This window comes from Carcharhinus amblyrhynchos, chromosome 10 (genome assembly GCF_965287045.1).
Source record: "Carcharhinus amblyrhynchos chromosome 10, sCarAmb.v2.hapA, whole genome shotgun sequence".
Lineage (NCBI taxonomy): Eukaryota > Metazoa > Chordata > Chondrichthyes > Carcharhiniformes > Carcharhinidae > Carcharhinus > Carcharhinus amblyrhynchos.
Window position 1 is genome coordinate 46326948 of NC_137333.1, and position 25283 is coordinate 46352230.

General features: G+C 39.3%; 1 protein-coding gene across 8 annotated transcripts in view; it reads right to left on the reverse strand.

Moving 5' to 3' along the window:
• Positions 1 to 25283, reverse strand: part of amotl1 (angiomotin like 1) — a 127718-nt gene that overhangs the window by 67169 nt on the left and 35266 nt on the right. For 6 of the 8 annotated variants that reach the window (XM_080196984.1, XM_080196983.1, XM_080196978.1 and 3 more), the window contains 2 exons: positions 8797 to 8943; positions 5637 to 6564 (listed from right to left, as the gene is read on the reverse strand). In XM_080196984.1, coding sequence (XP_080053110.1) covers positions 5637 to 6564; positions 8797 to 8943 — 1075 coding nt within the window. Of the gene's footprint in view, positions 1 to 5636; positions 6565 to 8796; positions 8944 to 9705; positions 9790 to 23046; positions 23117 to 25283 lie in introns of those variants that run through there. The other 2 variants (XM_080196986.1, XM_080196985.1) reach the window with 2 other exon arrangements.

Genomic DNA, 25283 nt, shown 5'->3' on the forward strand with positions numbered 1-25283 from the left:
TGGCATGGTGGTGCACTGGTTAGCAATGCTGCCTCACTGCACCAATGACCCATTTTCGATTCCAGCCTTGGCTCACTATCTGTGTGGCGGTTGCATGTTGTCCCCATGCCTGTGTGTTTCCTCTGGGTGCTCTAGCTTCCTCCTACAGTCCAAAGATGTGTAGGTTATATAACATGGTAATGGAATGTGTAGGTTATAATAACATGGTAAACAAGCCATGGTAATGTGCAGGTCATGATGTAGAGATGCTGGCGTTGGACTGGAGTAAACAAAGTAAGAAGTCTCATAACACCCGGTTAAAGTCCGACCAGGTGTGGGACTTTATTTTGGTAGCATTTATTTGGTAGCAATAGCCACTAGCTTTCAAAGCGCTGCCCTGTCATCACCTAATAAAGGAGCAGCGCTTTGAAAGCTAGTGGCTTTTGCTACCAAATAAACCTGTTGGACTTTAACCTTCTGTTGTGAGATTTCTAAATGTGCAGGTTTACAGGGGTGGGGGGCTGGGTGGTTCTGTGTAAGATGTTCTTTTGGAGAGTCGATGCAGTCACAATGGGCTGAATGGTCTCGTTCTGAACTGTAAGGATTTGATGATTCAATAATAAGTTGCAGTTATAATTCAACTGTTGAGGCCATTTATTCTGAGTTTGACTGTTTTTAAAACTAACAGAGGCCTGCAAAACATTTGCAGTCAAATTAGTATCTTTGGGCAGGATTTTCCAGCTCTGACACTGGCGGGCATTGTTACGGGCAGATGTGAAAATCTGGACAACCATTAAAAGTTAACGGCTCTCCAACTGTTTCTATCTTATTCATGATAACGCTCACTGATGTTGGGGCTGGAAATTCCCGTCTTTTATTTCAACAGCAGTTCTTTACATACAGGATTTCTAGACATTCTTTCTCCAAAGACTTGACCAGATTTAAAACGTCACAATCTGGAAAAGGCTACATTATGCTGTCCATCTGTAAAAACAGGCCTGGGAAAATAAATACAAATTTTGTCAAGAAGTCTGGCCTAATGACTTGTTTATGGTTATGGAACATGATAGTCTAATTGAGAACTGTTTCCTCCCAAATTGAAAATGCAGGTTTACATCGGAGGGACTCAATATTATTCAAGAACTAAACAATTTTATTGAAATCTGCCGTTATAATTTCAGTATACATTGCCAAAGTGATCAGCTTCTTAACAACCAGCCTTGTTGCTTGACAAAATCTTTGTTTAGGTTTTGTGGCAGCATTATAACTGCTCCTTCCTTGGGTTTAAGGCCTGAATTTTCCTCCCATTGGGCACACTCACGTAGCAAGCCTGGAAGATGGCACAAAACACTCTCCAGGCAGCGGTTGGCCCTGGAGTGCTATTTCACATTAATTGATCAATTAAAGATTTTGCTTTTCATCTTGTTTCACCCTTCTTCCCCCAACCCTCTCCCCCCCCTTCACCCGCCCTCCCACCCCCCCAACCCCAGCCTTTGTCTTTCCCTTTGTCCTTTCATCTATGCCATTTCTATCATTATAGTCCCCCCCCACCAACTCACCCCTCATCCTCACAGTATAAACCTTGCCCTATTTTCCTTGTCTTCAGCTCTGACAGAGTCATCCTGACTCAAAACATTAACTCTATTCTCGCTCCATAGATGTCAGACTTGCTGAGATTTTCCAGCATTTTCTGTTTTTGCTTCAGATTCCAGCATCCGCAGTACTTTGCTTTTATTTTTGCACAGAATTGTAATTTCTCAGGACAGATCATGGCACAAACTCCACTCTGCTAGCTTGCCATCACCTCAACAGGTGCTAGCATATCAAAAAATATATGAAAAACTTGGAGTATTCTGAACTTTTCATTTCTTTTTACAGATTACCTGAGAAGGTGGGCTCAATTACTGGACCACACAAAACCTATTTTACAGCTATTATACTGATCACTGGAAAGATTAGGCAAAGTGTTTTGGCAGTGCCTTCCAAACCCATGACCATTATCACCTAGAAGGACAAGAGCAGCAGATACCTGGGAAAATCACCACTTAGAGGTTCCCCTCTAAGTCACTCACCATCGTGACTAAGGAATATATAACCGTTCCTTCATTATTGTTGAGACTGCTGGAAAATTCTGGAACTCCCTCCCTAACAGCACTTTGAGTGTATCCTACACCTCACAGACTGCAGCGATTCAAGAACTCAATGGCTACCGGGGATGGACAATAAATCTTGGCCTAGCCAGCGATGTCCACACCCCATAAATGAATTTTTAAAGAACTCAGTGCAGGTGTTGACAATTTAGTTCTTGCAATCCCCTGGTGTTGTAAATACTGCTTTAGTACACTTAAGACACAGGAAAAGTCAACTTGAGAAAAGACCAGGGCAGCCCTACAATTTAGAACTTTGAACTGAGCACATAAGCACATGTTAAACACCACTAATATCTCTGCTGGCAAATTGTTCCACACATTTATCATCATTTCCATGAAGTTCCTTTGGAATTTGTTCTGAATTTACTTTTTGCTGGTTTGCGTCATATTACCGTTTCTATCTCAACACTATTCAAAGAAGAGAATGCAACATCTGTAAACATAAATACCCGCTGTCACAACGTGGAAACGTGACTTTGTAACTATTACTGACTGGAAATTTTGTAGTCTGAGATGAGACAGAACAAGCTACTTAAAAATACAAAGTCATCTACAAGGTGAAGGTGAGAAAGTAACTAGACACCCTCAGAGGAATGTGAAGAGAGGAACTCTCTGAATACTAGAGTATGTCCCTCTCTTCACATTCCCCTGAAGGTGTCACTGTCTAAGGAATAGATATTAAAATGCAAAGTGATGGATATTGAAACAATGGCTGCCACAGACAGACTCCCTCAAAACTCCCTGGAAATACCCAATGGATCAAATATAAAAGGCCAAGCTGTATCCACTGCAGAGATTGTAAGAAAAACCTCAGCAGAAGAGTCAGGCTAAAGCTCTCTCTCCCTCTCCTTTTTAGAGCAAGTTATTTGCTGGTTCAGAAGCCAACGTTACTAGAGGTTGACCACCAACCTGAAATCTCATAATAATTACAATACCTTCTACATGTGATCGTATCCACAAAATCAGCTAACCCAAGTCGGCTGCAACATTTAAAAATCTACGTCTCAAGGACACTTTAACCATATATTCATTTAACATTTTTCAGTGAAATCTCACCTCCTTCTCTCGTGTGTGTTTGTGCATGTGCCTGAATGACTGCAAGAGGCCAAATGCTTGACATTGTCTATTATTCTTCTTCCTTGGGTTTAATGCTTAATAAATTTGCTCTTTCTTTAACTCAAGAAAACCTTGTTTGATTGGCTCTTTATCACTCAAAACATGAATAGTTAAATATATTTAGATTTGGAAAAGGTGAATCCTCGTGAAAAAGAAACTTAAACCTTTTTGTGGTGACTGAAGAGGCTGAATAGAGGGGAGCCATTTCACCCGTTCTCACCAGGTCATAATACTACTCATAGGTTCCTTGTGTTTCTTGTTTTTCCAAGTAGTTTCACAAGTTGCTTCTCAAAGCTAAAAATTGTTTAATTTAAAGCTTAATTTCTCTCTATTTCTCCTTACCTCAACTTCACCAACCTCCTAACCTATTCAGTGTACGTCTCTCTTCCTTTCCACTGATAATATGGTTACTTACAATTCAAATGTTCACCTTATGAGACACTGTTTTAAACAGTAAAATGCCATTTAATTCAGGGCAAGAATTTTTCTTTTCCTGTTGAGGGGGGTGAGCTAGCAGGAACATGGAAAGGATTTTGCCACAGACCTAGTGAAACTCTGAGTGTTTGTACATATCATGCTGAGGAATGACGTCTGGAGAACAGAACATTTTCCATTTCTTCAGGACAGTGTTTAGAATGTCCAGACCAGAAAATCATGGCCATATGCCAGTACATTTTTTTAAACAAAAGTTGTAACACATCAATCCCAGCATCAGAAGGTGTTCCAATCAGCTGGCTATTGTCTTTCCAGACACAGCCACACAATATTCCAAAAATAACAAATTTAGTGCCTAAATTAGAGATTTGTTTTTCAAACATTGTGAGCTCATGTTCTCTGATATCTCAGTAATAAATAAAAATACTCCAGATCTTAGATCCACCTTTATAAATGGGCACACATCCTGTGTTGCTTTTAATGTGAGTCTTTTCACAGAATTCACTGCAGTGACTTGATTTATAAAGTTATATACTTCTTTTGGATTGACTTTTGTTCTCTAATCTCCAAACATTATTATTTGAGCAGACATGTCTATTGTGGTGATGCCACTGCAGAAATGGGCATTCCAGGACTCTGGCCACAGTTATGTTGTGGTTAAATTATGCTGAGCATCAGAAACGATGTAGATGCAAGCAGGCTATTTGTGGGCACAGAATTAACTTGACTCAACTAAGCTAGCGATGAGGCAGATATGATTAATAGCTCCTTTACTGAACTATTAGAAAGCCAATAAATAATTCCATTACTGAGCAATTAGAAAACTGTCAGACTGAGAAAGGGATCTGCAACTGCAGAAATTGCTATCATCTGAAATTACTGATTCCCCAAGAAGTTCCCTGCTATAAAAACAGATAGAGCAATATTGTCCAGGCAGGATTTAACAGTGAAGGTGTGAGGATTGGTAAAAGTACTGAATGCGAATGGGTTAGTATACATGTGAGTAGATAAGACACAGTGAAAAAATGGGTTTTGTGAGGTGAGAAGTCAATTCTTATTCTAATTCCATACAGTGTCGGGTACAATTACATTTAAACACATTTCGACAGGTACATGGATTGGAAAGGTTTAGAGGCATAAGGGCAGGCAATGGAACTGGATTAGTAGAGGAAACCTGGACAAATTGGGCCGAAGGGCCTGTTTCCATGCTGTATATCTCCATGATTCTAAATGACGAGAGAGATTTACATTCTACTTCATTGCCATGTGATTCTGAGCACTAAATGATTAAAATGACTAAATGAAAAAAATCAGACATTAATAATCTTAGTACTAGTTCAAATGATTACCTTTCGGCTAGTATACAAAATTTGTTATTTTTGCAAGAGAGAAAAAAAAATCACATTTAAGCAAACATTCCTCTTCTTTGATATTCTTCACATATCATTTCAAATTGTTTATATCATTATCATCACCAGTGACAGCTTTGCGACCATTCTAATGTTATACAAGAGTAAATTCGACAAATGCGACCTCAGTAGGGAGCCATGCTTGAAAGGATTGAGAGTCAAAGCATTGGCACACCAATGTTATCTTTGATCCACGCTACTTGTGAACACAGTATCCACTAGGAATGCAATGAATCTGGCACATGGTTTTGAATATTTTTCGGCAGACACAGCACAAATGTGAAAGGGTAACATCTACAAGTGCATGCTGGCAATTTAATGGACAAATTGCATCAGGAGCACAGCCCTGAAACATGCTCCTGATGGGCAAAATCAGCATCAATATTTCATACATCCATGATTATGCATTTCCAAAATCCTAATGCTAGTATAACAAAATAATTCTGGAGTACAACAATTTATACACACTGTAGAATACCTAATTTACTATTGTTTATCAATTCCTTCTAATTAGCATTTTTTTAAACAAAAGGAAAGTATTTGTTACCTGCTGGACCCATATTCTGGTGGTGACTGATATCGTAGGATTGTTGCTTCTTGTCTAATTGCCAGAGTTCCAGGATATGGTTTAATCAAGTCCTGAGGATTTGCAGAGTTTGGTTCATTGTAAAAATGCCCAAATTCATGATGCTGATTAAGTGTTGGCAACATTTGTTTGATTTTAAAAGGGTATTCTGGGGGAGGGCCTCTTGGGTCAACTCCCTTTGTCGGGGTCTGAGCAGATGGTTGTCCCCCGTCCTTGAAGGCTTTGTTGGTTTGTTGGGAAGGGAGATTGTTGTTTGAGGCAGGAGGATGTGACTTTACCCCATTCCTTTCCAGAGAAAGTTGCATTAGACGCTCACTAAGCGAACGAACGTGACCTTGTTTAAGTTCTTTTAGTGCCTCATCTTTGTGTACCTGCCCAGAGCTTACTCGGTTAAGCGTAGGTCTCCCCTCTGTTCTTGTTTTTTGATTAGTGACCCCTGCAACGTAGAGACCTGGGCCAACAGATGCTTGTTGCTGCCCTCTGAAAAACTGAGATTGTGCTTTGGCTTCTTCATAGGTTGGCAGTTCTTCAATATTCTGCTCAGCTAGAGTGACCCGTGCCTGCTTCTCCATCACACTGTTGTCCACCTGATGCTCTTGCCCTTGAGGTTCTTGGCGTGCTGACTGATGGACCATTTGCGGATCTTCCTGCGTGAGGTTCTCTGTGGAAGAGTGTGTGCTCCCGGTGCTGTTGGTTGGCCCTGTGCTCCCTGTGGCTTGCTGCTGTATTGCCAGCAAGTTCATGTTCTCATTTGGGTTTCCATATCTTAAATGCTCCTGGATTAAGCGCTGCAAAACTGTTCCTGTTGCTACTTCCTCTGAACCTCTCATTTCAAATTTTGGAGTCCCAATGAGGTTCTGAGGAGTGTGGCTGAGAAGTAACTCTTCACCTAGAAAACAAGAAGTTTGTGAAGATTTAAGTATTATTTAACTTAGAAAGTGCATATATTATTAGCATTTATTTAAATACTAAACTTATTGATATGGACTTTGATGTGTACATGCCTGGGAAAAATATATTATTTAGTTGCTAAATACAGAGGCATACTGCATTAAGATCTTTTTAACATTTCATGTAGAATTTAACTTGCAGCTGATGTAGCTCTGAAAAAAAACATTAAAAGTTGCAAAATATCAACTTTGGTTTAATGGCAGCACTCTTACTAAAGGTGGCATGGTGACACAGTGGTTAGCACTGTTGCCTCTCAGCTCCAGGAACTTGGGTTCAATTCCAGCCTTAGGTGACTGAGTGAAGTTTGCACTTCCCCCTGTGTTTGCATGGGTTTCCTCCAGGTGCTCCGGTTTCCTCCCACAGTCCAAAGATGTGTAAGTAGGTTGGTTAGCCATGATAAAATGTGTGGGGTTACGGAGGTTGGGGAGCAGGGTTGAGCCTGGGTAAGATGTTCTTTCAGACAGCTGGTGCAAATCTGAAGAGCCAATAGCTTCCTTTTGTACCGTAGGGGTTCTATGGCACAAAACTTACGCCAATACTTCAGTGTAACTCACTCTCTCAGCACCACATTGTCAGAGATGCTGTCTATCCACACCACTGTTTGAAGACAAAACATAGAAGTGCCTTGCCTACCGTTTTTCCCTTAATTGACATCACTTAAGTGGCCTACCTGGTCATTAACCTCATTGCTGTTTGTGGAACTTAGCTGTGCATACTTTGGCCATCATAATTCCCTTCACTATCAATGTAATTGCATTTAAAAAATATAGTACTTCATTGGCTGTGAATTGCTTTGTTCAGCACAGGTGCCACAACAATGCAAGCTCTTTCCAGTGATGTCTAGAGGAAATGTAAACCTGTTCTGCATTGTTTCCTTTGGAATGTAATGCTAAATAAAGCATTGAAAACTTATTTCAAGTTCTCAAGACAATTTTGCTGAGTTCTTGAATAAATACTTCAATATGAAAATATGCCCATTCTATTATTTTGCATAAATAAACTCAAGTGTAAAAAATAAATCACAACCCTTGCAAATTAGTAGTGGTTTAGTTTGAACTCGATTTCATACTCTGAATCACTCACGGATAGGAATATTTCTTGCAGATCTCCCCTGATGGCAATTAGTTTACAGTTAAAGTCTAATTCTCATGTGTTGAGTTCCTATAACAAGAAATACAACACTATGTTCAAAAACTTTCTGATTGCTATTTTTTAATGGAATTTCTGAACCAAAACAGATGGCTGTTACAAGTCGCATGACCACAGGGTTGGCACAAAATTATTCCTCGCTCAGCCAATGGAATTTCACACCTCACTGTACAGACCCCTTGCAATCAACCCAAACCAGAACTATCACAAAAGAGAAAGATCAAAATTTATTATACTGAAAGGGACATTAGTAACTACCTGGTCTCGCTCCTAAGGAGGAACAATGGAATTCTGGCCAGAAGGACAGAAACAAATCATAAAACTGCAATCAACCATTAATGCAACATGTCACATAACCCAAACCTCTGGCCTTTTTGGACGGTCATAACATTACATCTTTATGCCTCACATGTTGTCTGTTGTTTAATATTCAACTGGCGAACCCTGACAAGAAGATGAACATCAGGTAAAACAAAAGCCTGCTCCACTGGAAGACTTCCTACCATCACCTGCAAAGCTGACTCGGTCTCTTTGTACCTAATTCATCTGCAGTATCAGCACCAAATATAAAGCAAACTCTATAACTCCTATCTTGAGCCAGATGAACTTGAAGTCCTACGTGAAATAATTTCTCCTTAGGCGCTGGAAGCCATGTGAACTAAGATCCATTTCTCTGGTTCTTGTACTGTTCCTATCCATAGTTGGAAAAGCCTTTTTTTCTATCCCCACTTCTCTGCCCCCCACCCCCCGCCACCTTTATTGTGTCTGTTTAGTGGAGTGGTAAGTTGTAAACACTCCTCTCCTAGGTTTTTAAAAATGTGGAATAAACTCATCTCTGAGTTAATAATAATCTGAGTTTGCTGTGCATTATTAGTTAATTGTATCTCACAAACTAAGGATTTGGGCTACATTCAAAATTCAAAACACCTTCTGCTAATGAACAATTGGGGAGAGCAAATAAGTACAACTTGCTTGTCTCTTCCCTGTCCATAATACTAGCGGTGAAAATTTAAAAAGGTACCTTCTTCAGTTGCATCAACGTCTTCTGTATTTAATGGGAAATGCTTATGATATAATTCATGCTCTCCGTATAATTCTTGTTCATACAGATATTCACTTTGTTCTAATAGGCAGAATGGAATACCTGAGTAACATTCATCTTGGGAATCTGAAAATCAGACACAAAATGTTATGAAGCAACAGTCTTATTCTCCATATCTACTGTTAATAGTTTTAGACTTCCATGTCTACTGAGCTACTGTTATATGTTAAAAAACCTTGACTTTAACATGCATCCAATCTCATTTGGGGTGGGGGGGGGGGCATGTCTGTGGGGTGGGGAGTAAACCCAGTTTACTGGGAGATTAGGCGGATGCGCAATGGCCCCCTGAGCACTCTGTTGCTGACCACTCTGCCGGGTTTAGGCTCACCATCCCGGCCCCATTTGCGTGAATCTCTTGACAATCTTTGCATTGCACAGAGTACAGTAAATGACACTCCGCTCACTGAAAAAACGTGCAGGAAATCTTTTAGAAATATTGCCCTCAACATCTTTTACGAATGTCATTGATTTGTAGTTTTTTAACATCTTGATTACATTTTGGGATGTTTCTATAAAAAGATTTGAGAAAAATGTGAGTTGCATTTAGGAATGCATTTAAAAGCATCATATATTCAAATTGATTTTTATGAAGGCATTGGCAACAAATGAGATAGGCTTTGATTTTTTCCCCCTCAAATATTATAAACAAACGATAAGCAAACTGTCAGTCTGTCTCAATAATTGGTCAACACCTCACATCCATGACCAAGATTTTTTAAAGTAGGGGGTGGAGGGAGCTCTCAGCGTTCTCCATCATTATCCATCTAAATCGGATCACGCACATAAGTGTGGAAATCCTAAAGCTGATATCTGTCATTCAGTGCTCACCCTGAAGCTGTGCTGTGCAACCTCCTCCACCATCTACCATCTCCTCATTCCCCCACACAAACCAGCAATCACTGAAAGCGGTGAGGCTCCCATTTCATTGTTAGAAACCCTATGAAAAATTATTCCTTGTTCAATCTGGTGCAACTGGGTTCTAAAAACAACGCGGGTAATAAAATTTGAAGAGAACTGGTCCCAAAAAATAATTTTATAATTCTGGGACGCTGTTGAAATGATTTGATTTTTTACACTACATTTTTAAATAATTAATCTAACAAAAAAGGTTTTTCAGAATATTTTGGCTTCTACCATTACTCCATGTGCATATCCTAATCTTTAATTGGGTTTACGTTAACATATTTTAAAATGTATTTTAATTTACCGTTTTTTGTTCCCTGATTGGACAACTGTTAAAAATGCTTTAAAGAGTGGTTGGCTACTTGGGCAGTCTTATGATATCACTCCAGCTGCACATGGAGAGCCCCAGTAAAGAGCACTCTAATAAAAGTTGGAGGAGCACTACATGGAGAATGATGTTAAATTCTCATAGCGATCCACAAACTCCAGGCCACTGTGTTGGGAAATTTCTAGTGTCAGGCAATGAGCAAGAGTTGCCTCACAAAGGTACAACTCAGAGGTAGTATTATACAAAACAGCTAAGGGACAAACCTATACTGGGCGCCGAAGGAGAATGTGGAGATAGTTTGGAGCTATTAAGAAAAGTGACAGACTGACATGAAGAAATATAGCATATATCGCATACTACATTATTACAGAATCACAGAATTGTTACAGCTCAGAAGGAGGCAATTCAGCCCATCACGACTGTGCCAGAACTCAGGAACTTAGCAAGTCCAGTCCAACCCAACCAAACTGCTACTCTGTACATTTACTTGTTGTGAAACAAAATAGTTTAATGATTTATATCTGGCTGCATTTTATCAAACATTTTCCTGGTTCACCTTCAAAAATTAAATTGAAGATGTACAAATCAGAGCACAGGAAAGTCATAAATATCCAGATCAGATCATAACGCAATACTATTGTTCTATAGTTAGCTGCTGAAAAGCAGTAATGCCCACAAACTATCCAAATCTAAAGAAGTTGATCTTGCACTAACAATGTTAGAGCTCAGACAGAACGTGAAGCAGAGCGATTTCCAATTAAAAGGGTGAGAGCGTGATGAAGGCAGGTAACAAAATGAGATTGAGAGTGACAAAATAGAATAATAAAGCCGATTGTACAAATGTTGTGAATCAGAGGCTGAACAGCATCTCAGTGCTTTGGAACTGGCAGGGAAATTAATTATTACCAACATGTCCGCTTATTCACTGAACTTGGGGGCTCACCATTTCAGTAAATCAAATCTCATAACAAATTTTAAAAGAGGGAAGTGACATTAATGGTTTTATCTGAGCATTTCAATCACTAGGCATTCACAATAAATGGGACAAAGCAAATAATTAATGACCTAGCAAAATTGATAAGCAGAAAGTCATTTGGTTTTCTTGATTCAATCCTCCTGATAGCATGGTTGGTGATACTGTAAAGTATGCCACACTTGAGAATTATTATTTCATGTCTGAAATGTACAAACAGAAATTCAAGAAAGGAATCCGCTCAGCATTTATAGAGAATTGGTTATCCAGTTTGAAGACATGTGGGAGATGTAGGTGGAAAGCAAAAGTGTTAACAGATTATGAAAGCCTTTAATGCTAAGGAACAGATGTCTAAAACAAAGCATTTCATTTCAGGAGTGTAAAAGTCTTGAGAAGAAGTGTGTGTGTTGCTCATTTTACAGCCACATAAGATACACTAAATTCAGATAATTTGTTGTGCAGATTCTGAGATTTGCCCTTCTAAGATCCATTTTAACTTCACACTTTTACTTCTGAGGCTCCATTTAATTATATGTTTAACACAGCATGTCATACATGTTCTGTATATATCTGTAACTCTGGGTTATCACATTTTTACCTAAATATAAAGCACACATCCATTTGTGTGCACATTACTGTAAAAGAGTCACAAGACTAACATGACTAACATATGGCACAAAATTACAACCAACATAGTTGCCTGCAATTAGCTCCTTTGGAACAGTAACCACACTGCATATGTAATTTACACAACTCAACTGGGAATATGATAGTTGCCTTGATATTTAGGAGAATTTCAAATAGGTGTGTTTCTGGAAAAGTCTTCAACTTAAAGTGCCATGTTATCCACTTGTCTGATGCAAATCACACCCTCCTCCTCCATCGTCTCTGCTAGCAGTTTTCGTAATTTATCTCATTTTTCACAAAGCACTTCAATACAAGGGTTGATGTTATGCTGTGCAAACATCAGTGCTTTAAACACAGCATAATTTGAAGAGTACAATGAGGGTACAAGCATGGACTAACACAATGACATCAAATCCAAGGAATTATGTTAATATACAAGCTGGCATTTGACATTTGAGGTTAATTCCTCAGATGTATCAACTCCATTACCTGTCAGCACCCATTTGTCAATTTGGGCTATTTGTCTTAATTTGTTTAAACAATCCTGTTCATAACACTCTAATAGTTAAAAGAATACATTTTTGTTTTGACCGGTTTGTCTCTCTTTGTTTTTATATTCAGGTTACTGAATACAAAGTTGAACTTATTTCTGAAAACAGATTTTATCCAGAATCAACTGGTAACAACAATCAAGTTAAAGAAGCTGTTTGCTGAAATTTAAGACTTGGACAGAATATTCAAGTCTGGTACAACTTTATCCATTTAAGTTGTCAACATATTTCCACAAACATCTGCTGAAAGATGTCACTGGAAAACATAAGCAACATATCATATCTGCATGATCCTGGATCTGCAACTTAAGTAAATGCAGGTTGAAATCATCACTTCAACACATTAGCCGGTCCAAATCTACTACCCTGGGAATATTGGAAATAATGAAATAATTTAGGAGTGGCACAATGGCGCAGTGGTTAACACTGCTGCCTCACAGCACCAGGAACTCAGGTTCGATTCCCGACTTGGGTCACTGTCTGTGTGGAGTTTGTACATTCTCCCCACGTCTGTGTGGGTTTTGTCCAGGTGCTCTGGTTTCCTCTCAGTTCAAAGATGTGCAGGCTAGGTGGATTGGCCATGCTAAATTGTCCTTAGTCTCAGGGAAACTAGCTAGGGTAAATGCAGGGAGTAATGGGGATAGGACCTGGGTGGGATTGTGGTCGAGGCAGACTTGATGGGCTGAATGGCTTCCTTCTGCATTGTAGGATTCTATGAAGAAGACAGCAACAAGAAAGCATTAATAAATTTGCACAATGGGCGCACAACTGGCAAATTAACTTTAATTTTGGTAGGAATAATGAGGAGCCAATTACTGCTAGGATAATGTCTAGATGGAATAAAAGAATGAGACATTGTCAAAGCACTTTTGTTGGCTGGATCACAGTTTGGTATGGCTCCTGTTCTGTCCAAGACCGCAATAAACTACAAAGCGTCGTGAATAAAGCCCAGTCCATCACTCAAACCAGCCTCCCATCCACTGATACTGTCTACACTTCCCACTGCCTTAGGAAAGCAGCCAGCGTAATCGAGAACCCCAGACATACCTTCTTCCACCTTCTTCATTGGGAAAATGATACAAAAGTCAGACAGCATGAACCAATCAACTCAAAAACAGCTTCTTCCCTGCTGCCATTAGACTTTTGAATGGACCTACCTCGCATTAAGTTGATCTTTCTCTACACCCTGACTATGACTGTAACACTACATTCTGCACTCTCTCATTTCCTTTTCTATGAACGGTATGCTTTGAAAAGTATTGTTTCTTGCACACTATACAGACAATGTATACCAATTCATGTGACAATAATAAATCAATTCAAAAAAGGTTAATTTGCAGAAGGATAGCACTGAAAAGCAGACAAGTCTGTCAAAATGGTTAAAGCCTTGCCTGGATCACATTTTGAGCGTATGGTGTTAAGTTCTGATTGCTGTCGTATAAAATCAATATTTGAAACAGGTGCAAAAAAGATTCACAAGGATTAGGGAAGGCAAAAAGGCTGCGGATTTTTCCTCGAAAGGGAAGCTGAGTAATGCTGATCTGATGGAGGTCTCTAATTATGAAAGGTATGGTGGGTAGTTGTAGATAAAATGGTTTTACTTGTAAAGAGTCCAAAACGAGAGGTCATACACATAAGGTAGTCATGAATATGTCCAACAGAGGACTCGGAAGGAACTTGTTTATCTAAGGGGTGGTAAGAATGTGAAACAAACTGCCACATGAGTAGCTGAAGTGAATAACATTTGAGGAAAAGCTAGTTCAGCATGAGGGAGAAGAGACAGAAGGGTGTGCTGATACAGTTAGATGAAGAAGGGCGAGAGGAAGCTAGTGTGGAAGATAAGTGCAGGCATAGATCAGTTGGGTTGGATGGTGGAATTAAGGACAATCAGATCAGCTGTAATTTTATTGAACAGTGGAGCAGACCTGTGGGGCTGAAATGCCTACTCCTGCTCCTATTCCTTATGTTCTTAGTTGGTTTGTTGCTATGCAATAGACTCTATACATAAATAATCTATGGCGGTAGATCTTGCATAGAAATCCAGAACTCTTCCTCAAATATGGTTGACAAAATGCTGAACTTTAGTCCAGAAGTTTTGATAAATACTATAATCTTCAGAAACTGTCACCTTTTAAAACACAGAATAGTTCCAATATCTTTGGAGAATAGAATCCAAAAAAAAAAATCTGGTGTTTTCTATATTTAGCCAAGGGAAAGAAACTGTAGACAATCTTCACTTTGATTGCAAATGAACCATCATTACAATCAGATGTAGTCCAAGAAAGTTCCATGTTAGATCTACAGTCCCCATGGAGTTTACTGATGTTAACCAGGGAAGTAACAGAGGCATTAAAATTGTCCTCTGTGTCTTTGGGTTGTGGGGGTGGGGAAAGAAAAATGTTGAAGCAGTGTTCCTGCTTTCCATCTCTGAGAAATTCTTAAGTGGTCACTGACAGACACAAGGCATTGTTACTGTGATTGGCTATAGTTCAATTCCCATTGACATATTAACATATCTGAAGTAGATTTAATGGATTAAGAGAGATGCAAATACAAGTAAAAGGAATTCCTACAGTGGGAGAAAAGTATTGAAGCTGTAACTCTTACTAATAAGCAATATATCTAAAAATCCAAAAAGGAAATGAGAGCATTGCATTCTGTCTATGCAGTTCTTATAGTTCTCAGGATAATATATTGTGGCAGCAGTTGCACCCTCTGACCATATCAGAGGGATGCAGAGGAAACATGTAACTGGTGGTGACTGAAGTAATTACAGAATGAAATATCTTGTGTAGATGAATCATATGCTAGAATTTTAAAGGAAATAATGCAAGGTTATTCCAGTTGAAATTTTATCTTGCTCTTTGGATGCAGAAAAACCAATAAAAAGCTGTAATCCAAATCTTGAAGACACACAAGCTGAGCCCCTCAATAATACAAAGCATTTAGCTTGAAATTTATGAGAAAAAATGTAATGGAAGCAATTTGGAGAAGTTGGTGGCGCATTAGCGCACCTCTGTTTCTGATGCCCAAGTTCAATCTCAGAACGTGAACCAGAGTGTCACTGCAATGTCTAACATGAAGTCAGTTTGAGGCATTGTCAATGTTTTTTTAAGCAATCCAGGTCTAACTAAGTTGAGGCCCACAGCACAAATTATACTGTCCAGGACACAGTCAAAAACTCTCTGCACTTATAAATTTATTTCACTGCAAATGCCACTCACATCACTCCCACTCCTCTTCCCCCACCATTTCCGCTGATCAGCACCCCTACTACACCCCTTGGAATGTAATCTCTGATTCACAAGTGATCAACACCACTCCTGATTCATTATTGCATTTTCAGTAGTGGATCTTGTTTGGGTTTTGCGCATCAAGACGACATTTTAAAATATGTTGGGCTAAATTTTCAACTTTGACACCATATTTGATGAACCTCAGGTGGGTTATATTTCTGACAATACCACCAGTTTTTCATCCAAACCAAAACTGAAAAGTTATCCTCATGTTTTTCTACCAACAGGAAACTGAAATGAAAAAAATAATTATCAATTGGATATTGACAATTTTACTTCTGCAAATGACCACTGCACAATAATTCTTTTTACAAATAATATTATAATTTATTTCTATTTTAATCGATCATTAAGATACTCAACTTCTTTATACTTTAGCCCACCAATAAGGGGTGACTACCTGTTGGTGACTGATATATTTTTCATACATGCAATTAATCTTCTGAAACTGCTAGTTCCCATCACATAACTTCAGCAGATGTTCACTTGTACAGTTATAGTGCAGACAAATAAACAACTTTATTGATGCATTAACTTGAAACACACATTCACAATTGTCTCCTAGAGATATTCTTATCTCAGCCTGGACCATCTTGAGGCGATACTTGGCAATTTGGAAGAAAGAAACTATTTATTTACTTGCAGTGAATATTTGCATCCACTAAGGTAACTGATGTCATTGCTGGAGAGATTGGCCTTTCGGCTAGCCTCAAACATGAGATCAGGTGTAACGACTGTTGTTGTCAGCTTGGATCTAGTATGTCTCTTTTATGGGGACCATGAATTGGTTTCAGTTTGAATATAAATTGGTTTTGGAGCAAGCAAGAAGATGGAATGGCAGCACAATAGTTAGCACTGCTGCATAGCTTGGGTTCACTTCGAGCCTGAGGTGACTGTGGAATTTGAATATTCTCCAGGTGCTCCAGTTTCCTCCCATAGTCTAAAAGATCTGTAGATTTTGTGGATTAGTCATGGTAAATATCTAGTGTTTTGGGGATACAGTGAACGTGACAGCCTGGGTGGAATACTCTTTTGGAGAGTTGGTGCAGATCCAATGGGCCGGATGACTTCTTTCTGCACTGTAGGGATTCTATTCTATGGATTAAGGATTTGCCACGTCCACCCTGTGCATCGGCTTTGTAAATTTCTAAATTGCTAGAGAAAATAGCACTCTTCTGATTTGGAAATCTGGAAACAACGTTTCATCTGGGCAACCTAGCTAACAAAACTGTAGATCTATTCTGAAGAGGAGATTTAAATTAAACAGCTATTTCAATATGAATCACTCTCATTATTCCCAAACATACTTAAGTAATGTATCCTACCAAAGTGGGAAAAATTGTTTTAAAATATTCTGTTAGCTGAGGCAAAATGGAGGCAAAAATAAACTCAATTATTTTAAAGTTATGCTTACATCCTTTTAATACACATTACAGCTAAAAAGAAAATCCATTAGATAAAATGGCTTGCCCTGTAGCAGTTCAATCTGATGAATAGATGAATGTGTGCATTATATATTGGATCTGAATCACCAAATACTAGCGACGGGGCTTACTGATTAGTAATGATGTGGGTGTGCAAATAGGAGAGTCAGTTCTTCCAACAAGAAGATGGAATTATATGCAGACCACCTCGCAGTAGAAATCTGTGTTATGGAAATATTTGGTTCCACAGTTGATTATTTATTTAAATAAAAATAGTGGATAAAAGAGTATGGCTGCTATGGGGCATTAAAAGTTACTGTTAATTAATTAGCACTTTGTAGTTAAACCATTTCAAATGTAGCATTTTATTTCGGTCCATACTTGATTCAGTTACCATTGATACATCTTTCATACTAGTTCAGTCAATTGCTAATTTGACACTGATGAATCCTGTGGTGGACAGAACTTGGGAATTGCTGCAATAATGCATTTACCAGTGCAAAGTTTGTTACCAATACATACAATATCTTGAAACCCCTAACTTGTCTGTTCCTCTAGGACCTGACAGCTAATGTATACTCAGTTACCACAATCATTTGGGTGAACCAAGGAATCTAATAATTTTACTGGGATAATCAAGAACTCTACAACTGGGGCCTGAACTTAAAGCCTAGAGAGGGAAGATGAAGACAGTTTAGATTCAACAAATGTTGAATAAATGGAACAGACTGCCCTGGGAAACAGTGATGACAAACAATGTCACTATGTTCAAGGGGCAATTAGATAGATTTTCAGTAGAAAGAGAGCCTGAGGGATATGAAAAATAATGATGATTTGAATTGGTCAGATGAAACATCAAAGTCTCTTTTGGTCTTATAAATGCCCATATTCCAATTCCTTCCCAATATATTATGAGAAGAAAAAACCATTACTTTATAGGAACAGTTTAGACCAGGGTTACTCCTTTGTAGACACAATTCTTTGACTACATTTAACCAATCCATTAGTTAGATGTGATCCCCATAAAACTAGTCAGTACCATTTATGCACAGTAAACCTCTAAAGGTTTTAAGGAACACAAGATGGTACTAACTAGCCGGACAGTTTGTATTTTCCTATTTAACTGAAGATCTAGACGAGGAGTGGGATTCGCCAGTCTCATTCATTCATGCTCTGGTTGCCAACGAGAATGGACAATTTGGTGCTCAGCCAATACTCCATTCACTGCAGCGGCACCGGAGAATCGCAGCCACAGACAAGGTTGGAGGTTTCTGGTGGAAATGTTTAGAATGCTGAAGACTCCAAATTTCAGGGGAAAGTTAGTTAAAAATTAGGTGGTTAGAAGCAGGAAGAAAAGTCAGTTGTGTTATTTTTAATAATAAGGGCTTTTCTGGGAACAAGACGCTTAATATAAATGATTTGCAACTAAATACGCTTATGAAGAGGAGATTGAAAGATATGGTGGAAAGATAGCTGGGTAAAATCGTAAACAAGATGGGTTTGTTAGAATCATAGAATTCTGCAGCAGAGAAGAAAGGCATTCAGCCCATCAAATCCATGCCAACTCTTACAAGATCAATTTAGCTAGACCCACTCCCCAAGCCTTCATTACTTCCTTTCTTCACTTCCATTTTGAAAGCCATGATTAAATCTTCCCCAGTTACATTCTCAGGAAGTTTATCCCAGATCCTAACTCATTGTATATAAACTTTTCCTGATGTTGGTGTTGCTTCTTTGTCAATCATCTTAAATCAGTGCTCTCTGACTCACAGCCCTTTAGCCATTGGGAACAGCTTTTCTCTATCTACTCCGTCCAGAGCCAATGTAATTGTGAACGTTTCTATCACAACTTCTCTCAATTTTCTCTTCTCTAAACAAGAAGAAGCCCAGCTTCTCTAGTCTATCTAGTTAATTAAGCCCCTCATGAACAACTTTCATATCCTTTCTGCACCCTCTCCAGAATGTTTACATCCTTCCTTAGGCGGGTGCCCAGAATTGGGACAAAAATTCCACTTGAAGTTGAACTACAGTTTTATCATAGCCTCCTTGCTTTTGAGGTCTATACTCCACTGCTTATAAAGCTTAGAATCCCATGCACCTTTTCATTCTTTCTCAATCTGCCCTGCTACCTTCACCAATGTTTGCAAACATTCCCCCAGTTGTTTCTGCTCCTGCTCCTTTAGAGTAGTTCTATTTTATTTATATTACCTCTTCCCAGTCTTATTACTAAAATGCATCATTTCACACTTCTTTGCATTAAATTGCATCTGCCATATGACTGCTCATTCCATCAGCCTCTCTCCTCCCAGCTCACCACACATCCAGGTTTTGAGTCATCTGCAAAATGCTGACCAAAATATTCTTTTCCCTCAAGATCCTTGAATTTTTTAAAGAAGCAGTTAGATATAGCACTTGAGGCGAAGGGGATTAAAGGATATGGGGGTAGTGCAGGATCAGGCTATTGAATTGGAAGATCAGCCATGATCATAATGAATGGTGGAGCAGACTCAAAGGAACAGGAGGAGGTCATTTAGTCCTATTTTCGATGTTGCTATGTTTCTGTAAACATATAATAAACATTATCCCAAGGGGGTTAATGGGTCATGTTTGGAGATGGCATCCAAATGGAGAGCTGGCAACACAGCTTTCACTTTGTTCTCTCAGAATTATGCTCACACTTTTGAATTATTGGGAAATCCTGTACTGTCACAACAGAGACTGGACAAGGCTAGAATCATGGGATTTTACTGGGTGACCTCTTACAGCAAGGTACAGATAGGAAGATAAAAATAGATATTGCTCAATATCACAAATCTTTTTCAACATGAAGTTACCAGTTTTGACTGTATCAGAGATTTCTTTAGTGTGGTTTAGCAAATGGCCAACATTGTTCACTAATTATGCACTTGTGCTGATAGAGGTCATAGAGAAAGGTGTGATTCAAATGAAACCTGTAAGAGATTCCAGACAGGAAATAGCAGTAAAACCGCCAAAAACAATTAAAACAGGCGTCATGTTGGTGGAGTATATAAATAGCTTTACATAGTATACCACAGAATAATATGAGATAGATTGTTTAACAACTCCCCAAATTGAGCTCCTGATCTCAAATGAACTGTGCTGAGCCATCTAGTACAGAGCAAAATTTTGGAACGGTACAATACTCATTGTAATTAATAACTTGCAAATGGAATAAATTAAAAATGTACATAGTGTGCAATTTGAGAATCATCTCCTATGAAAAATGTGGCATGTGCAAAGAAGATCATATAGGAAGAAGCCAATAACAAAAAAAATCTACTTTGAAAGATACTTAATTTTTTGTTCATAACATGTGGGTGTCACTGGCTGGGCCAGCATTTATTGCCCATCCCTAAGGGCAATTAGCACTCAACCACATTGCTGTCATAAGTTGGCCACATGTTGAAGTCACATGTAGGCCAGACCAGGTAGGGATGGCAGTTTTCTTTCCTAAAGGATATTACTGAACCAGATGGGTTTTTATGCCAATCAACAATGGTTTAACGGTTATCGTTAATTTTTTATTCAATTCAACTTTCACCATTTGCCATGGGTGGGATTTGAACCTAGGTCCCCAAAGCATTACCTCTGGATTACTAGTCCAGCAACAATAGCACTACACCACTGCCACCCCTTAACTGTTGTGTGACAAACTTGGTATTTTCACAGGGTTTTTTGAAATTATGAAACTACTAAACTGCAAGGAGCCTTTTTGTAGGTAGTAAATGGGAAAGAGTAATGGTGGAGTGCAGGATGGTTGGTAGGACCATTGGCAGCAGCCACCAGAAAAGACAGAATTGACAACTTGTGGGCTGCCCATATTGACACAATAGGCAAGTTGCCAACACAAAATAACATGCACATTGGCATTGACCAATATGGAGGTGGTGTTTGTATTGGATAGAGAGAACCAATAGCATTGGTTTCGCAGATTACGATTGCACAATGAAAACTTCTATAGTTATTAACAAAAACTTGAATTTATTTAGCACCCTGACATGGTGAAATATTCCAAAACACTTCTGAGAACTGTAATTAGACAAAAAGGAGATATTTGAGCAAAAGGAGGAGATATTCAGATTGATTCTGAAAAGTTTCATTGACATATATTTTAAAGAGTATCTTAAAATGAGGAGAAAGGTAAAAGAGGTGGACGAGGGAAAGAATTGCAGAGTGTAGCACTGAGCGAACGAAGGTAGGACCACAACGGTAAGGTGAAAGAAGTCTGGGATGTACATGGGGCCAGGAGGAACAGACAGTTCGCAAAGAGGGTTGTGGGACCGCATAACGGAGATGAAGAGGGCCAAGGTCAAGATCGTGAATTAAAAAAAAAATCACCAAGATGTTAGTAATCCAAGAGCCAATATAATAATTGAGCAGAAGTATTGAGTATGAGACTTGGTGCAAATTAGGATATGGAGAGCACAATTCCTGATGAATTGAACTTTACAAGCGTGGAAAAGCAGAGACCAACAAAACAGCATTGAAATAGTCAAGCCCCGAGGTAACAAACGTAGGGATGCAGGTTTTAACAGCAGATGGGCTGAAGCAGACAGATACAGGCTCAACTATTTCAGATGGGAGGTGGAAGTAAACAATCTCAGTGACGGAAAAGGTACACAGGATCAGAAATTCAGAGGGTAAACAGAATGCTCAGATTGTAAGCAGTGAAGATGGTGCCAGAGCATGGCAACTTTTTGCGAGCTGTCCCCACCATACCATCTTTTACTCTCTCGTTCTATACCTTTAAAGCTTAATTAGCTCATCTTTCTCTACACCCTGTCTGTGACTGTAACACTATATTCTTCCCCTTTCTTACCCTGTGTACTCTATGAACTGTATGCTTTAACTATGTTGTGCACAAAAAATAATACTTTTCACTGTATCCCAATACATGTGACAATATTAAAATCAGTCACATTCAGACTGAGACAGTGACTATAGAGCAGAATGGAAAAAGTCTTAAAAAGCTTCCTGCAACTTAGCTTGCAAGCAGCTAAAGTTCCCTCAGTACTGCTAGAAATGGGTATCATTGCCATACTCTCTATAGTTGGAAAGATCAGGAAATGGCTGTAATCAGACTGTTAGGGGGGAAATGGCCCCCATTTCAATGTGTGTTTATAAAACTCCCGCCAGGTTCTGGCTACCAGGGTTGAAGTGCACCTGACGATCAGTCAAACCACAGGGGACAGGACTAGTTAGCGGATTACTCCCCCCCGCCCCCCTTTGTTTTTTTAAGCACAGATTTTTTCTTCTGAACAGGCCTGTCACAGTGAGAATTGCTTCAAAAAAAATAACTTTACCTTTGACTGAACACAATGTAAAAAATGAAAAAGTTTCATCCGCTGCAAAAGAAAAGGAGCGTGTCTTAGAACTATTTTACCATGAGAAAGTTCAACACCATCTCCTGTGAGAAACAAAACGGAGGCAATGCAGTGAGTGAGGGGCCAGGGGCACAAGCAGGCTTTGTACAAAGTCTGAATTCATTCTCAGTTCTGGAAAAAAAGTTACAAACGGGAGAACTTAAAACGTGGCCAATTCCAATTCTAAAGTATTAATAAAACAATAAGTAGACTGAAACAAGAACTAAGTCAATGTAACTATACATGGTTAGGAGTGAATTCTACAAAATGACAAAACATTAAGAAAAGAGTTCATGTTACAAGTTGAAGCTACACATTTTAGACTCTTTCCCCCACTTCTTGTTTTTGCAATTTTTTTTATCGGTTCCTCTGTGATCTTAATCGCGTTATATTAACGGATATGAAATACTGACAAGCGTATTTAGAAGCAGGCTAACTGTAAACATGTCGGTGATCTGGCAGCTGACACCTCCTCGCATGGGTGCTCCTCATTCATCAGCCGCCAGCCAGAGGGGAAAACACGGTGCTCGAGCTCACACTAACTCCACATTTCCTCACAGCACAACTCCCACCCTCCCCCGCCCCCCAAACAGCACAGAGCAAGACACATAAGCAAGCAACACTTTCTAAACTTTCATCACCTTCCACAAACTTTTGTCCACTCGACACATTAAACTTATTACCTTCAGCTCCCTCCTCCAAGAAAGTTCTCAGCGTTTGCCGCAAATTGCAATCTGCCCCCAATCCATGTAATTTCCAATTTCTACCCCCCCCCAACCCCCGTCCCCCAAAATCTCGACCAAAGCTAGAAGGGGCAACGGGCCGGGTTGACCTCAAGCCTAATACAGGAAAAATGGCTTTAGTCGGAGAGCAGCAGCAGCAGCAAGAAGCCAACAATCAGCCCCATTCACATCGGAATGAGAGGAATGTCAGCGCTTTACCTACTGCACCAGAGCGTGGGCCGGCTAGGTCCTAGCGCCTGTTGCTGCCTTAATTACTACGAGCTCCAGCCCGAAGTAGGGACAGTCAACAAAATAGCTGAAGATTACAGTCTCGACCTTAAAGATGCTAAAGAACTGTTGGAGTTTTTCAAATCATCTGAAATAAAAGTTTTATCTCCAAAACACAATAATAAGGAACGTCAAACTGCAAGATAACTAAGTTTAAAGTTTATTTATTAGTGTTACAAGTAGGCCTACATTAACACTGCAATGAAGTTACTGTGAAAATCCCCCAGTCTTCACACTCCAACACCTGTTCAGGTACACTGGGGAAAATCAAATACAGCCAATGCACCTAACCAGCACATCTTTCGACTGTGGGAGGAAGCCGGAGCACCCGGAGGAAACCCATGGAGACACAGGAAGAATGTGCACACTCTGCACAGACAATGATCCAAGTTGGGAATCAAACCCAGGTCCCTGGTTCTGTGAGGCAGAAGTGCTAACCACTGTGCCAACATGCCACCCTATGAACACTTTCAGACTACTCAGATTTTAACTCTTGCTATTAGATGAGGTTTGATATTATTACAATATTTAAGATTTGCAATGTGTTGGTGTCATGGGAACAGTACAAATATGGTGCAGCCCAGAGGGGATCCTGAGCATAGGATTTTTGATACTGTGACACAGAGAGACTATCAAAAGATCCCAGGACCAGTCAAGAAAGAGTTTTACCTCCTGTAATATGGAAAAGGATTTGGGTTTGTCAGTATAAAAGAGGGAAACAGAGTTTCTGTGGAATTCTAGACAACTGTATTTTCTCTGATTAGTATCTGGGAGATATTAATTTCTGTATTACCAAAACAGATGGATCTTTAAGATTTTAGCAGCAATAGTACAGTAACTTTTAATAATCATATCTCTCAATGGTGTTGTGCACCTCATCTCCTTATTTCCACAGCCTTATCCTTTTCTATTATGCTTGCCACATTCCTTATTTTGTGTTTGACAATGCTTTTCTTGGATAGCTGCTTGTTTTACATGCATTTATGGGCTCCTTGCATTTCTCTCAAATATGCGACTGTGTTTTATATTCTATGTTTTTTTATCTTCTGTACGAATAGTACTCTGCTACCTCAATTCCTACAAGCTCTTGTGGCAATAAAATTATTTCCAAAAGATAAGTACCATCATAGAATCACTCCAGTGCAGAAGGAGGCCATTTGGCCCACTGAGACTGCACTGGCAACAATTCCATCCAGGCCTTATCCCCGTAACCCCACATTTGTACCCTGCTAACCTCCTTGACATTTAGGGCAATTTAACATGGTCAATCAACCTAATCCACACACCTTCAGACTGTGGGAGAAAACCAAGCACCTGGAGAAAACCCACACAGACATGGGAAGAACATGCAAACACCACACAGACAGTCACCTGAGGCCGGAATTGAATCTCGGTCCCTGGCACTGTGAGGCAGCAGTGCTACTGTGCCACCCTGCCATCCATCAAATGCCAAACTATCAAATCATGTGTCAATATTATTTGTGCTTTAAAAATAAGTTTGGAGAATATATTTAGTGCAAGTCACAGCCCTTGTTTGTTTAAGTTGAGCATACAGATGAGTGACATTGATTTTCCTGACTCCTTCCCTGCCATTCCTGTTGGGCTGAAACCATTGATGTACTGTCAATATTGTACTGATTTGACACACAATCCCGCCTACTTAGATTTACATATGGATCACAGGAGGACCGATCCTAAAAACATTTGAACACAGGAAATATGGAGAGGGGGTTATGCAGGCAGAGTGGTTACATGACATTGTCACACTGACATTCAGCCCTATCCTCCCAGAAGTGTCATTGAAAGAAATCGATTCACAACAGCAAAGTAATTATTGTAAAAGTATGGTTCTAAAGTCATTTTTAAAAATATTTTTCTGGAAACTTATTCATTTTTTAAAATTTTAAATA